The sequence below is a fragment of the Chelonia mydas genome, chromosome 1, assembly GCF_015237465.2.
Source record: "Chelonia mydas isolate rCheMyd1 chromosome 1, rCheMyd1.pri.v2, whole genome shotgun sequence".
NCBI lineage: Eukaryota > Metazoa > Chordata > Testudines > Cheloniidae > Chelonia > Chelonia mydas.
In genome coordinates, this window is record NC_057849.1 from 218,775,885 (window position 1) to 218,792,817 (window position 16,933).

At 42.4% G+C, this 16,933-nt stretch overlaps 1 protein-coding gene across 3 annotated transcripts in view; it reads right to left on the reverse strand.

Annotated features, from left to right (window-relative positions):
- Window positions 1-1,312: 1,312 nt before the first annotated feature.
- The window catches only part of ANO2 (anoctamin 2), a 279,390-nt gene continuing 263,769 nt past the window's right edge, over window positions 1,313-16,933 (reverse strand). For all 3 annotated transcript variants that reach the window (XM_043529325.1, XM_043529245.1, XM_043529293.1), the window contains exons 21-25: window positions 15,813-15,965; window positions 15,653-15,705; window positions 13,471-13,652; window positions 3,551-3,656; window positions 1,313-2,779 (exon numbers count right to left, since the gene is read on the reverse strand). In XM_043529325.1, the coding sequence (XP_043385260.1) occupies window positions 2,498-2,779; window positions 3,551-3,656; window positions 13,471-13,652; window positions 15,653-15,705; window positions 15,813-15,965 (776 nt within the window). In that variant the 3' untranslated portion in view covers window positions 1,313-2,497. The remainder of the gene's footprint in view (window positions 2,780-3,550; window positions 3,657-13,470; window positions 13,653-15,652; window positions 15,706-15,812; window positions 15,966-16,933) is intronic.

The window sequence follows — 16,933 nt, forward strand, 5'->3', positions numbered from 1 at the left end:
CTGCAAAACTGTAACAGAGTGTCCTTTTACAGGGAGATTTTGAATTTCTGGTATATTCTGGAAAGCAGATTTATTTACTGTAAAACAGTGAGATTCCCTTCTTTACAGTTTCTTCAGGCAGCATGGAGCACAGTCTGGCAGCTCAAGCCCCGATGAATATTTATAAAGTAATAGCGATATTGGTCAGAGGAATGGGTTTAATCCAGCTATTGATTGGCGGCACTGGTGTCACATGACCTATAAATCCCCTTCTAAACCCATTTCTGCATACACACTACCAAATATCTAAATGAGCAACGTTAGCCCCGACATATTCAACTGGCCTGTATTCACGCTGTATGGCAAATCCAATTTCTTCCTAATGTAGGTCTAACAATGTGATCAAAATTAATTGCATTTCAATCAGCCACAGATGTAAATTCCAGGTGTACATTACTCCAGACCTACAAAGCTATTACCAGAATACCACATAATACAAATACGGTAAACAGTGGACATTTATACTGTGGTCAAATGTGAAGCCTTGGTAGGCCTTCTTGGAATCCTAGATCTTTGGAAAGTGAAATAATGCAATATTAATTCATGAAGAAGGATGGTCCAGCAGTTCTGCTGATAGCTTAAGAGAGAGGAGACCAAGCTTCAAGTCCCAACTGTTACAGATTTCCTGTGTGACACTGGACAAATTTCTTTGTGCCTCAGTTCCCACCTATAAAATCAGGATAAAAGCACTTCCCTCACAGGGCTTTTATGGCAATAAATGTGTAAAGATTGTAAGGGGCTCAGACACCATGTTGATAGGGGTAGCTTATTTTAAATCAAAATGATCTTTTCCTGTAGTTTGCCCGCTTATCTCAGTAAACTGGAAACACCAGATAGACATAGCCAGTAGTTTATATTCACGACATTTTGTGAAGAGATTTTCAAGTATCATTTTTTTAGTTATCTCACAAAACATCAAGGACGAGGTCAGATGCTATAATACTGCACATTCCTGCAACCTTAAAATGCATACCTGTCGGGCTGAGTGAATGTCATTGTGTTACAATGAGTCACTTTTTAAACAGCAATTTTCCCTTCCTGATGGACAGGTGAAATTCAAAGGCTCCAGGACTATATATGAAATTACCTTGGAGATTTAAACAAAAAAATCCAGTCAGATCATAGAAATGTCTAAGTTGCCCCATCTGAAAGAGCATCATCTTTCTTTCTTTCCAAAGCATTCTGGGCAGCAGCATATGCTAGGAGAGATGCCTCTGCATGTGCTTTGAGTTGAGATGGATTCAGAAGGTCTATTAAAAGCAATACGTTTTTTAAGAAAGTTTTATTTTTAATCCATAACAGAATAAAATTATTCATTAGGTGCATTTAGATAAAAACCTAATTAATGAACCTGTTTCTCCTCTCTCGCCGTAGAATACAGTTATGCATAACAACATCTTGATTTACAGTAAATACACAACAGCAACGTTTTGTTATTTCCGGAGCAACGTACAGGAAGATATTGTCAAGGCGTCACTCTACTTTCACTTACACCAGTTTAACACCAGCGTTGATATCAACGGAGTTACTTCTGATCGACACCAGTGGGAGCTGAAGTCCCAGTTTAAGTGAGAAGTGAATTATGCCCAGAGTATTTTGCTCAGAACAACAAACAGCGATGTGCTTAGCTAGTTCTATCATCTTTACTTCTTTCAGATGCTTATGTTGTGATCTGTCTCTGCTTATTATTTAGGCTCCTGCTAAGCCAACAACTGTAGGCCAAAGTGCTCAGTAATCTTAATTATTTCTCTTCCTGCTATTTTGTGCCTTTAACCACAGCTCTGCATCGGGGGTGCTGTGGCAAGCCCCACTACAATAAGAGCACCAAGAGGCATTGTGCATCATGAAGGCACAATGATTCCTAGAGCCTCTGGGTGTGCACAGGGAATGTGTTTATTGCTACATCCTTTGAGAGGATGCAATGTTCAGCCCCCTCTGTGGCTGGCCAGGTCTGCTAAAACATGTGTCTATTGCCCATGCTTCTTTGGAGTACATACTGCCCTAGGGGCATGTTAGCATGTAGCAGTCCTTGCACTCAGGAGAGTGCAGGGATTGGGATTGTGGCTGGTCTTGACACCGAGAATGCAAGAGTGGGAGGGCTCCTTATTACTGGTATTACGGTAGCCCGAGGAGATCTTGTCATGGACCAGAACCCTATTGTGCTAGACTCTGTACTCTGCCCTCCCCATTTCCCATGCTTCTATGCAAGGGCCAGCCACAGCCATAGCCTGGCTCTTTAATTTGCATTGAATAACGCTGAAAGTGCTGCAGCCCAGATAGCGTATAAAATGTTACAGAGAAACTTACACCTGAAGTTTCCTGAGAAGTGACAGACTCCCTCCTCCACTCTCCCTGCCTATCAGTCCCCCCCTCCTTCACTCCAGTTTCAGGATCACATCACACAGTAAGTACACAGGTATTGCACATGTTCCATGGTACATTTCCTCCGCCTAAGGAGTCATACTTCTGTATGCTGTGAGCTAAAGGATGCAAAGCTGCCCCGCTGACTCCGGCTAACGTGGCAGAAGCTTGCTGCTCGGTTCCTTCGTCCCCTTGTCTCGCCTTTGTTTCTGTGCTTGTCACACATGATAAAACTTTCGATCAGTTTCAGCCTCTCATGCTCTTCCTTCAGGAAGAAATCAACAAGCATACTCTTCTCCTTTTTGATTTGTTCGCTGATGTCCTTGGGAATGTCAGGAATCATCCAGTCAACCAGCGCACTGAGGAACATGACCAGATTCTGCAAAATAAAGAGCAATAGAGAATACTCTGCTAGCTAGGCTAGAAGGGTCTGTAATACTCAAACAGGCTGTAACAGAATCAAACCTCAGCTACAGAATAGTTAGAAATACCCCATCAACCCAGTGGCATATTACCATTCAAACATGTCATGTTTAAGCTCTGTCTGAAATTAGGCACCTAAACAAGGCTCTGATTCAGGAAAATGTCCCAATTCTAGAAATCACTTACGCATGTCCTTAACTCCCACTGAACAGAATGGATAAGTTAGATGCATATTTAAGTGTTGTCCTAAATATAAGGATGGGCTTAAGCACATGCTTAAGTGTTTTGCTGAATTGGGGCCCAAGTGGCCCTGCAGGCTTATTCCAGGCACATGTTCAAAGGTACTGAGCACCCAACACCTTAGCTGGTAGAAACCAAAGCTCTCTATCCCAAGAGCAAGTATTGCATCGGCAGTAGCAATACAAGCATCTGCCACACATTGTCGCTCCAATGTGCTTCATTTGTGACCTGAAAAGACCAGCTCTAGGTCCAACAAATCTCCATGCTCATTCCATCCTCAGGTTCTCTGCTAAGGAGGTTTTTGTGAGGTGGACACTAGCGCTGTGCACAGACCAGAATCCTGAATCTCAAATGTTATGGATGCACATGTGTACAGGTACTGGGGTGCCAGTGCATGTAGTGGACAGGCAAGATGAACTGCATGCACCACACACATCCATTAGCTTCTGTGATTTAAATTGTAATATGGTAAACTCAACAGACTTACCTGAAATAGAATAACAAAAGCCAAGCGAGCAGATAAAACTGACCAGTACTGCTTGGAAAATTCATACTGATTTGGGGACCAAGGTGGTTCTCTGTAATCCTTGTACCTGCCAGTGAAGACAGCTTGGTTAGCGCACAATTTCCAGCAATTGCCACCTACAGATTATACTAAACACTTTGATAAAACAACTTTGCAGCAGCTAACTCTAGAGAATTGAATCCCCTGAGCATTACGTACCTCATCCCACACTATTAGTTAAAACTTCAGGATCCGATCTCAGTCACCATTGTAGATCTGGAATACCTCTATCGAATCCAACAAGGTTACTCTGGTTTTACACAGCTGTAACCAAGATTGGAATGTGGCCCTAATGGGGAAAATCTTCTAGTGTGGTTGGATTTCCTTTTGGAAAATAACATATAGAGCTATTCTAGTCTTAAATTCACCTCAGTGCAGAGGATCTGACATGCTGCAAATATACAATGAATAAAGACATACTGCAGTGTATTGAGATCAAAGAAGGCAATTAGTGGGCTTGTGCAAAGATTGGTGTTCAAACCTATTTTATTTACCATTATCATTAATATTTTGGAAGAGGAAGTAAACAAGATGTTAATAAAAACTTTCAGATGCTAGTAAACTGGAATGTTTTGCGAACATAAAAAAAGGACAGATATCAGACAAAGAGTTGTAAGAAATTAAGGCAGAAAATAAGAATAATTTTGGAAAAATGCGAAGTAGTATAAATAAAACAAAACAGTTAAAGAGAAGATGAGATACAGATCTTGGAGGGACACCGTTTGAAAACAGATACGGTAGGAAGAGTCTAAGGCTGACTGAGAACGGCAAGTGAGCACACATTTGCACCATGCCATGGCAGCAGAAAAGGACAGTGTTTTTTGCAGCTGCATAAGTAAGGGCATGATGGAGCTGGGAGGTAATAGTTCGTCGGTAAACAGCTCAGATTAAAAACTACACCTGGAATACTGCACTGGGGACCTCAGGATGAAAAAAGACTATTGAGAAATTGAACGCAATTCGGAGAAAAGCAAAAATGATCAGGGGCCTGTAGAGACTGACTTACCAGAAAATATTAAAGCACTGAATATATATTGCTCAGTTATGGTATGTAACAACCAAGGTAGGACATTATAACCATACACAACCTGCTGAGGGATATAAACACCTGAGACTGAAAGGGATTATTTAGTGAGGTGCACAGTGTATTACTAGGAGTATGGGATGAAAGTAAGAAAGGGAAAAACTGGCTTGAATATCAGGAAACACTTCCTGAGAATGCAAAAAAGAAAAGGAGTACTTGTGGCACCTTAGAGACTAACTAATTTATTTGGGCATAAGCTTTCGTGAGCTACAGCTGAGAATAAGACTCATTAGACTGCGGAAAATGGGGAATAATGGAAGATCTTCATATATAAAACTAGACACCAAAAATCACGGACTCGTTAGAGCCCCATAATCTCATGAATGTTGCATGGTGTCAAGTCCAAAGGAAATTTTGCACAGCTTCACTGGAAACCTTGTTGTTTAGGACAGCTGAAACTAGACTGAACTCATGTCTGTAGAGCAGAAGTTCTCAAACTGGGGCACACACCATGTATTCTGAGGGAGCGTGGGAAGCTTTAGGGGAAAAAAATTTACTGCACACATCCAGAGCTGGGCAGCCAGAGCTCAGAGCTGGGTGGCTGAAGACTGGTGGCTGGGTGCCAGGGGCGGGGAGAGGCATAAACTACTACAGAAACAAAGAAGGGAGACGCAATCAAATACATTTGAGAACCACTGCTATAGAGCAAAAATGATGTATAGACAACTGTAGGACTATCAGAGCTATGAAGTAAGTAGCAATCCCTCTTTTCTATTTCCAACCTCTCTGATTCCGTGTCATCTTAATTAAAGTACAACAGATCAGGGGGCCTCTGGCCTTTCCATTCTGCAGAGCATTCCAAAGAGTGTCTCTTTCAGGGACCCATCTCAACACATTAACTATCCCTCCAATTTATTCTCAAAATATTTCATTTTGAAGATGATCAGGATGGGTTCTGCAGACCTCTGGTGGTTCAGGGACCCCAGTTTGGCAATGACAGCAAGACAGTCCACTGCAAAAGAAAAATGAAAGGGACCAGAAGTGGCCAATGTGGCTTTACAAAAGACTGCCTCAAAGATCTGAAGGCAAAAAGGAATGTGTATTGGAAACAGGGAAGCCTGGAGGAAAGTAAAGACAGATAGAAAGGGTCAGTTAAGGCTGGAAGAGAATGATGTTAGAGTAAAAAAGGAAGCTGAATCAATGTTAGACAAAGTGATTAAGGGAAATAAAAAAAGGGCCTTATACAAATATATCAGTGGGCTAAAATGTAGTGCGCTTAAATGTAATCATAGAGTCGTAGGATTGGAAGGGACCTCGAGAGGTCCATCTTCAAACCATCCCTGACAGGTATTTGCTCTTAAAAATCTCCAATGATGGAGATTCCACAACCTCCCTAGGCAATTATTCCAGTGCTTAATTACCTTGACAGTTAGGAAGTTTTTCCTAATGTCCAACCTAAACTTCCCTTGCTGCAATTAATGCCCACTGCTTCTTGTCTTATCCTCAGAGGTTAACAGCAACAATTTACTTCTGTCCTCCTTGTAACAACCTTTTATTTACTTGAAAACCGTTATCATGTCCCCTCTCGGTCTTCTCTTTTCCATAGTAAACACACCCAGTTTTTTCAATCTTTCCTCATAGGTCATTTTTTCTAGTCCTTTCATTTGTTTTGTTGCTCTTCTCTGGACTTTCTCCAATTTCTCCACATCTTTCCTGAAATGTGGCACCAAGAACTGGACACAATATTCCAGTTGAAGCATAATCAGCAAGAGTAGAGCGGAAGAATTACATCTTGTGTTTTGTTTACAACACTCCTACTAATCCCAGGATGATGTTTGCTTTTTTTTACAATAGTTTTATTCAGTTGACTCATATTTAGTTTGTGATCCACTATGACCCCAGATTCCTTTCCTTAGTACTCCTTCCTAGGCAGTCATCTGAAAACTGGTTGTGCTATTCTATTTTTATTTTAAATTGGTCTTTGATGAAAAAAAATACGGAAGAAATGAGTGAACAGTTGTGAGATAGTGATGGCCCTCATCAGTGTTCTGAAGCTGCGGTTCATAAAGCAGGTGAAATGGGAATAATTGGAAAAAATGGAAATCATACAGATCTGTGAGTCTAGATGATATGGATATCAGGTCACTAGGGAAACAGCTCCTTCGGAAAAAGAAAAAAAAGAGAGAAAAAAAAGCTTCACAGGCCCAGTGCAAAAGGAAGCAGGTCTATGCTAAGGAAAACTCCCTTTAAAGATTTGTATCTGCCTTCTTTCTCTTCTGAATGTGAGTATGTGACCAGCATGTTTTCATGTACTCCACTATTGCATGAGGTTGTAAAGGTTAAAAGGATGAGGGCAATAAAAATGGCATATAATTTAACACGGTTTGCTTTTAATTTGCCTTTAGCTACACAAATGTTCTTTTGCTCTCAAAAATCATGACAACGAATGATATGCAACAGAGTAGCGTCACAGCAATGTTTGTTTGGAAGTCATGCCAAAGAGTTCACAGCATTGCATAAAATGATGCTCAAAATATTCAGAGAATTTATTCTGGATGTTCAGTGGGAGAATTTTCTCACTTGTTATGGTTATTTTTAGGATACCTTAATCTCTGGTAATGCCCGTAAGGAGCAAAATTCAATCTTATTGTAACCACATTTATCTCCAGAGGTCACAGAAATCTAAGAATAAGAGAGGTCAGCTTGTTCCCAACATACTTGCCAGAAAAAGAAACACAGATTTTTTTTTCTAGTAAAAGGGACAGTGTTCATAGCATGTCTCCTGGGTTTGGAGTTAGATATCCCATGTTTTATCACAGTTTGTGTTCTAGCCAAAGCTGTGACTTTGATAAGATTTCACTAAGGCGGGTGGTATTCAGAAATGGCCAGCAAACATGCTGATATCTTCCCATAATATTTTCCTGATAATTAAAGGAAGAGAAATGTTCTCATTTGTTTCTCACTGAACCAATATCAGATTAGTCTGGTACAGAGTCAGACTTTTAACTCGGGTTTCTTGTTTTCAGTACAGGAGACAAATTCTGCTCAGAGGGAAGAATTGGAATGTACCTGACATACAGCTCCAGACAATGAACCATCTGCTATGATTTAGCTCTGCTCCCTGTTTTGCAGCCCTATCAAGGCCATGTAAACACAAGCAGGGCATTTCATCATTGCTGCCAGTGCACAATCTTCCAGGTAAATTGACAGTCATACACCAGACAATGAAGCTGTGAGCATGTAACTGGAATCAACACTAGGACACCAGACACACAATTGAAGTGAGGTGGGCATGTCACAAGGATGCCTGATGAGAGATTACCTAAAATAATAACGTATAGCCACCTTGGACAAAGAAAATAGGGGGTGGGGGGCAGGGAGAAGGAATGCTTCACAGACACCTTGGAGGACAATCTAAAAGCATGTAATAGCTCTGTATTGTACTGGAGAGCTAATTGCTAGCAACATAGAGAAATGGAGGAGAGCAGGGCACAAGGAGAAGAGCAATTTGGCAAAAGGAGGCCCAGAGCATAGCTTTAAGACTATTATATCTTGCCTGCCACAGAGGAATAGGTGAGTAGAAGATAACACTGAGCAGAGTCCCCATCACCAGCAGTGCTTATTGGACGTGCCACACTAGTGCTTCCCACAACATCCCTACTAGCCAATGGAGGATTTTGCTCTTTCTACTGTCTCACAGACTTTAAGACCAGAAGGGACCATCATGATCACCTAGTCTGACCTCCTCCAAATTACAGGCCACAGAACCTCACTCACCCACTCCTGCAATAGACCACTAACCTCTGGCTGAGTTACTGACGTCCTCAAATCATGGTTTAAAGACTCCAAGTTACAGAGAATCCACCATTTACTTTAGTTTAAACCTGCAAGTGGCCTGTGCCCCATGTCCTTCCTCTGGGTTTCAGTGGCCTGCTTGTTACAAGAGCTGTCCACTCTCTCAATGACTCAGTGCTCTCTCTTAGTCTGCTAGTTGGATGTTGCAGCCCTCATTGCAGGACATTTGCACTGTTCTGGCTTACCCACCCTCCCAATCACTCATATCTTGGAGCCTGACTGTGTGGCCCTTACTCACTTGAGTAATCCTTACTCCGTGAAATCAATGGGATCACTTGCACATGTAAAGTTTATTCACATAGATCAGGATAGCAACACTGGATAACTTTACCTATTCCACACCAAACAATGACAACTTGGATTTCTCTTCTTGAAAACAACAACTTTACACGTGTGGGGCATTCCCCATTGACTCTACAGCTAGCTAGTTATGAGCCTTTTCTCTCATAACAAGAGCTACTAGTACTTCAGCGGCCACCCTACAAAATGTCCAGTTGCTTTAGATAGCTATAATAATAGGTGTATTTACAATATTGCCTAGAAACTGCCTATAGTATGTATAGGGAAATATAGTAATCACTGCAGCAAATAATGAGGTATTTATCTAAGAAAAAATTAATTAACCAGTGTCGGGAATGGGAGGGTTTCTAGCCAGGAAATACAGCATGATTTCTATGCTGACTCATAGTATTACATGCCAGCATCTCTGTGTTCAAGATAATCTAGGGATTTATGAGTATAAAACAATTAAAGTATAATGCTGACAAAGTTCATTGGCATAGAATAGCTCAGCATTCATATTTTAAATATAATTAGATTTACTTATTTGAAATAGCCAGTATAGTGCCATGCCCACAGGCTTTGGCAGCACCATAGTGAAGACCTGGGGCCAGATTCAGATCTCCCTTAATGGCAATGTTCATCAGAAGTAATTTCACTGAAATCTATGGAGATACTGCGTAATAAAACTGGTCCAAAGGAGAACAGAATCAGCCCTCTGGATTTGATGTCTAGTTTTGGTATCTAAGTCCCCATTTGAGCTATGGCTGGAAATAATAAACAGGCAACACCTTCAGCCGTGGTGACTTAGTGGCTGTGGCAAATGTGGAGGGTCCTGTAATAATTTCTTAGTATTGCAGACTGATCTGATTACTGGGGTGCTGTTTTCGGTGTGAATGGTTTGCTTAAAGTGCTTCTCACTAGGGGCTTGTCTGGGATGAGTCAGGCAGAGGGGGCTCAAGGTGGTCCCTTAGTGGCTTCTATTAAAGGGAATGCTAAAGGACATTGCCAGAACTAGTGGCTCTGCTGACTCTGGCTCAGTTCCCCTTTGAGCCTATGGAACTGGTTTGACAAAACCCACCAGCAATGAAGAAGTCTGGGGTGTGAGGAGGACCTAAGAACTCTCATGGTATATAAAAGGACATTCTCTTAAGGATGCAAGGGGGGACCAGATTGAAAAGACACTCAAGCAGCAACCCATTGACATGTCTGGAGAAGCTAGGCCTGCCTCATTCCTACCTAGGATGGTGGGACTTCAGGTAAAATAGACATGAGTGTAGGCTGTTTGTGATTTTACATCCCTTTTTCTGTAATGCTTTGTTCCAGCTTCCAAATAAAAGTACTTTGTTCTAACAAGGCTGTTGGTCCCCATCACTGGTCACAAGTTCCTGAAGGGAGGAAATAGGGTTTCTTAAACCCTGTCAGACTTATAGGGCAACAGCAATTGGTATTGAAGCCAGATCCTGGTTTGAGAGTGGAAGAATTGAGTGATTCCCTTTGATACAGGTATAGGCAAGAGGCCCAAGACCTACACTGGGTGCTCTTGGACAGACCAGAAAGGGGACAGAAATGCAGCTAGTCCCATGACTGGGGCTGGTGTTAATGACCGACATCAGGGGTGTTCTTCCAAAGACCACTACATACTTCAGTAAAGCCAATGGGTGTGCTAAAGCATTCTTTGTGTGCAACAGAAGGAGCAATTAAGCACCTGTGTATAGTAAAAAAAACTTCAGACAAAGAGTGGGGCCAACTCCCAGAGTCCTCTGAAAAGGCAAGCCAGGTGGCAGGCTCAGGGGTTTCCTAAGAGACTCTACATGCAGATGCCAGGTATTGGTTCTGGGCTGTGTGAGCTGCAGTAAGAAAGACAGGGCAAGCAGTGGTGTGTGCCCCTCGAGCAGAAGCGCAGAGGCAGCCTCTCCTCAGGCACAGTTGTGGCTGGAGGGGCTCACTTGGGAATTGCTGAGCAAGAAAACTGCCTGTGGGCTGCATGTTCCTATCTCTGCTCAGGGAAACAGGACTTTGCATTCATTTTTGTGAATAAATAAGATTACATCAAGACTTTACCCTGCCTCACAAACCTCCAAACTTTGGCTTTCTGCTCGGCTTAAGGGGCAACAGACTAAATACTGTTGATAGTTTCTGAAGGGAATTCCCCCAACATTCCTTGTCAGAAAACATGGTATTAAAGCGTGTGACCATGGGGAAGCTGGCTGTATTTCAAGGAATCCCTGTTGAGGTTACAGGGACAAACCATCCCGATGAGTCGAAAGAATAGTAAATATGGCAGGCGACCAGCTTGGCTTAACAGTGAAATCCTAGCGGATCTTAAACATAAAAAAGAAGCTTACAAGAAGTGGAAGGTTGGACATATGACCAGGGAAGAGTATAAAAATATTGCTCGGTCATGTAGGAATGAAATCAGGAGGGCCAAATCGCACCTGGAGCTGCAGCTAGTAAGAGATGTCAAGAGTAACAAGAAGGGTTTCTTCAGGTATGTTGGCAACAAGAAGAAAGCCAAGGAAAGTGTGGGCCCCTTACTGAATGAGGGAGGCAACCTAGTGACAGAGGATGTGGAAAAAGCTAATGTGCTCAATGCTTTTTTTGCCTCTGTCTTCACTAACAAGGACAGCTCCCAGACTGCTGTGCTGGGCATCACAACATGGGGAGTAGATGGCCAGCCCGCTGTGGAGAAAGAGGTGGTTAGGGACTATTTAGAAAAGCTGGATGTGCACAAGTCCATGGGGCCGGACTAGTTGCATCCGAGAGTGCTAAAGGAGTTGGCGAATGTGATTGCAGAGCCATTGGCCATTATCTTTGAAAACTCGTGGAGAACGGGGGAAGTCCCAGATGACTGGGAAAAGGCTAATGTAGTGCCAATCTTTAAAAAAGGGAAGAAGGAGGATTGTGGGAACTACAGGCCAGTCAGCCTCACCTCAGTCCCCGGAAAAATCATGGAGCAGGTCCTCAAGGAATCAATCCTGAAGCACTTACACGAGAGGAAAGTGATCAGGAACAGTCAGCATGGATTCACCAAGGGTAGGTCATGCCTGACTAATCTAATCGCCTTCTATGATGAGATTACTGATTCTGTGGATGAAGGGAAAGCAGTGGATGTATTGTTTCTTGACTTTAGCAAAGCTTTTGACACGGTCTCCCACAGTATTCTTGTCAGCAAGTTAAAGAAGTATGGGCTGGATGAATGCACTATAAGGTGGGTAGAAAGTTGGCTAGATTGTCGGGCTCAACGGGTAGTGATCAATGGCTCCATGTCTAGTTGGCAGCCGGTGTCAAGTGGAGTGCCCCAGGGGTTGGTCCTGGGGCCGGTTTTGTTCAATATCTTCATAAATGATCTGGAGGATGGTGTGGATTGCACTCTCAGCAAATTTGCGGATGATACTAAACTGGGAGGAGTGGTAGATACGCTGGAGGGCAGGGATAGGATACAGAGGGACCTAGACAAATTGGAGGATTGGGCCAAAAGAAACCTGATGAGGTTCAATAAGGATAAGTGCAGGGTCCTGCACTTAGGACGGAAGAACCCAATGCACAGCTATAGACTAGGGACCGAATGGCTAGGCAGCAGTTCTGCAGAAAAGGACCTAGGGGTTACAGTGGACGAGAAGCTGGATATGAGTCAGCAGTGTGCCCTTGTTGCCAAGAAGGCCAATGGCATTTTGGGATGTATAAGTAGGGGCATAGCAAGCAGATCGAGGGACGTGATCGTTCCCCTCTATTCGACATTGGTGAGGCCTCATCTGGAGTACTGTGTCCAGTTTTGGGCCCCACGCTACAAGAAGGACGTGGATAAATTGGAGAGAGTCCAGCGAAGGGCAACAAAAATGATTAGGGGTCTGGAACACATGACTTATGAGGAGAGGCTGAGGGAACTGGGATTGTTTAGTCTGCAGAAGAGAAGAATGAGGGGGGATTTGATAGCTGCTTTCAACTACCTGGGAGGTGGTTCCAGAGAGGATGGTTCTAGACTATTCTCAGTGGTAGAAGAGGACAGGACAAGGAGTAATGGTCTCAAGTTGCAGTGGGGGAGGTTTAGGTTGGATATTAGGAAAAACTTTTTCACTAGGAGGGTGGTGAAACACTGGAATGCGTTACCTAGGGAGGTGGTAGAATCTCCTTCCTTGGAAGTTTTTAAGGTCAGGCTTGACAAAGCCCTGGCTGGGACGATTTGATTGGGGATTGGTCCTGCTTTGAGCAGGGGGTTGGACTAGATGACCTCCTGAGGTCCCTTCCAACGCTGATATTCTATGATTCTATGATTCTAAGGGGGAAGGTGTGGGTTTTCAAGCAGGGGAAAGCATGGGGAAAACGGGACCCTGTAAGAGAGGAAATGTTGTTCTAATTAGAGGGAGTGTATTTTTAAGGTGTGATCCTGCTTCCATTCTTATCAATGAGAGTTTTGTCCTTGATGTTAGTAGGAAAAGAATGGAACCCTAGGTTTTTATGTTCAGCAGACGTCTTGGACGAAGCTGTTCATTCTGTGCATGGAGGCACCATTGAATTTTGCATCTACATATGCTAAAAACCATATCTGAATTAACTAAGAAGATAATAGTTTCAAAGAACAGAAAAGCTTCGCAGGTCTAACTCAGAGAGGAAACGCTTTTATCTAACATAAGACCAAAACAATTGACTTTACCTACACAAAGTGTCGTTAGAGCTACTTTACCTGCAGAATATAACTTCCTGTTCAAACTGTGAGTTGTCTGGCTGTGTTCCAGCTTTGAGATGACTAACATTGAAGTATGAGAGGGTGTGATTGACGAAGCCATGCATGGTTCCATTTTGACTGTATGCATATTGATACACAAGGCGTGGAATGAAATCAGATGTAACAGAGATTACAAAAGCCTGGGAGACAAAAAATAACCCAGTGAATCTACAGATGTGTTTTGGATTAATTGAATTCAGGTTATAGTTTTCATGTTCAAATAAATATAGAGTGATGATGATCAATTTTGCAACCTCACAAGTGAGAGAGAACTTGCCAGACACATCAAAGAATAAGTGTTTTTAAACTACACTAGCCTGCTGTGTCTTTCTCCAGGCAGAGGCAACTCGTGGGATTGTGTGGGAGCGCACATGGGGTTATGTGCCCCCCCAGATTTCTGCCAAGGTTTATACTTTTCTTTTTTTTTTTTTTGGCAGGAAGTGGATTTAAAATTGTAACCCCCAACACACATACAACTATCAACGTAACAGTTATGTGTTGCCTCTGTCTCCAGGGAAAGTATATAGCTAGGCAGGTGGGACATTTTGAAGAGCAAAGAGTAATTACAACAATTGCCTCATATTGCCTGGGGTCTTAATCCTGCCCCCAGAGATATCAATGGGAGTTTTACCACTGACTACAAAAAGAGTGCAGGAGCCGGACCACAGCATATATAACAGCCAGATCCTCAGCTGGTATAAATCGGTGTAAATCCATTGATTTCACTGGTGCTATGCCAATTTATACCGGCTGAGGTGTGGCCCATAAAGGACTAATTCTCGGTTCCCATGCTCCATTCTAAATCTGGAGTAGTTCCACGAAGTCAATGGAGTTTACTCTGGTGTCAAACGGATGTGAGATCAGAATTAGCCCCAGAAGCATCTAGAATGTGCAAATAAAAGTTAACTGAGTGCCACATTCTGCCACCCTACTCTGTGAGTAGTCCCACTCAAAAAATGATACTCAGCATGAGAAAAGATGATAGAATCTGGTTCTAAATATTTTTTAAACTCAAGTATGCACATTTTCACTTTCCAGTTGTCGACAACAGAGGGGCATCATAGTCAGTGTTTTAATTAAAGCACTTGGAGAATATAGACAACTAGAGAATGTCTGAAATTTTAAATAACTACAGGGCCTGATCCTGCAAAGTGCACTCAGGTAAAATGGGGGGGTGGGGGAAGCAGCACGGTTCTGCTGATAGGGCTTAGCACTGGGAGTGGGGGGTCTGCATTCTATTCCTGGCTCTGCCACTTGGGCAAATCACATACTTTCTTTGCACATCAGTTTCCTCATCTGTGATGATATTGATTTTCCTTTCTAATGTGCTTTGAGATCTATGGAAAAAAAGTACTCTGTATTATTATAATTAAACCCCACAGGCCTGATTCTCATTTATACTAAGATCTTGTCTACTTGGGAAAGGTTTATAGTATAACCAAAGGTGTGAATTTAAACCAATATAGTCATAATCAGAATGCCACCCCCACCCTCCAAGCAGGTATGGGTGACCTTTTTCAGTCTAACATATGTTGCTTGAGAAGGAGTTTAAGGTACACCAAAAAATGCTTCTCTTATATTGGAATCAGAGTGTCTGCATAAGAGATCGTACTGGTATAACTATACATGTATAACAATAGCTGTATAACTGGTAAAACTTTTTCTTTGAGAGAAGGCCCTAAGTTCCTTTCACTGCTCAAGTAAATTACATTCAAACTGACTTAATCCAAACCTATATTTACACTGCCAGAGAATGACGTAAATGTGTCTAAGCATTATAATACCTAGTTCTCATACAGCATTTTTCATAAATGAGAATTAGTCCTCTATTGGTGTGCTTGGAATTTTGCCTGACTAATAATTGCAGGATCCGGCCCATTAATGTGTGATTTCTACATAAATTAATCTTCATGTCACACAAAACATAATAATTCAGAAACAGAGATGAGTAAATGTACATGTCTCGTGTAATTCTGATTCTACATAACATTACATGATGTTTTAAACTCAAGGAGTAGCAAATTGGGTAACTTAGTTTTTCATTGTATTTTATGGCAATTGAAGAAAGTAGGCATTGCTCAAAATTTAAATTATGCTTAAGGGACAAAATAAGCTCATAAAGTCATAATCAAATACTTACATTAATGATAACTGAAAGCTTTCCGATACCACTCAAAATGTTATACCAAATTCCTATAAAAGAGTTAATAACAAAGCTTTGTTACAGGATTAATCTTAATTTCCTCTTTCAAGGTGAATTCCTGGTGTTACCATCATTGCAAAGATTCTTCATTACGTACCGATATCTTTTTCTCTCACTGTGTCTGGCCTCCTTAACTCAGAAACAAACTTTTTTGCATCCAGCCGAACTTCTATGATGTTGTTAAGAAGGGCAAACACTGGAGCCAGAGGGAAGGAGGCAACGAAGAGCGTGACAAAGCCAAACTGGATAACTGGAAGAGAGAGACGTATTGTTCAGAGAGAAGCTCTGTACTGACATATTAAACATATGTCCGCAGGAAATCAGCTGCTGAGGTTTGTGTGTTACAGGAAATATAAAACTCCATTTCAAACATTTCTGTCCTGTTGTTAAACAGTACAACAAACAATGTGAGGCTATGAAAGAAAGAAGGATTTGTCACTGTGTTTTTATATTGGTTCTAATATTGCTCTTGGTCTCCAATGTGCATACGTGGGCCAGAGTAAATATTAGTTTAATAAAGAAAAGTAGTATGAATGCTATTTTCCTTTTAAATACAATCATCTTGAATGAGCCCATGTTATCCCTCCCATTGTTTGTTTGTAGAGGAGAAGCAATGCGTATAAATAGGGAGGGGATATCCATGAGGCAACATCCCCTATTCCCAAGCCCCTTTGGAAGACTGTCTGGGCAAACTGCCCGCTGTAGGTGTTTGGGCTCAGGGGTGAAACTATGGTATGGCCACTCTCTGTGGCATCATCCCCCTCCATACCTCGGGGAATTCTGGTGCAATTCCCAGTAGAAGCCAATGCTGTTCATTGCATCATCAAATATTGCATTCCTGCTTCAGCGCCTTCTTGGGGAAAGAATAGCAGATGGGAGGAAGAAAGGCGCTTGAGCATTTAAGGAACCAAGGACAGCCTAATATGGAGGGCCTGCCCCTGCCCTAAGGGAACATAACATGGAGGACCTGACCCTGCCCTAAGCACAGAAGCCCTAAGATTTCTACAGATCCAGCCACTGAAGAGCCACAATCCTGATTTCTTCCACAGGTAGGTATACTGGAGGGAACGTTGCCTCTTGTACAGCACCTAATACGGGGGGGGCTTGGTCTATGACTGGAGCCCAAGGCACAGGGCCGTCCCTAGGGGGCTGCGGGGCCCAGGATGGAAATGACGGATTCGTCTCTTCCGGGACCGACTGCACCGACCAACCGCACCA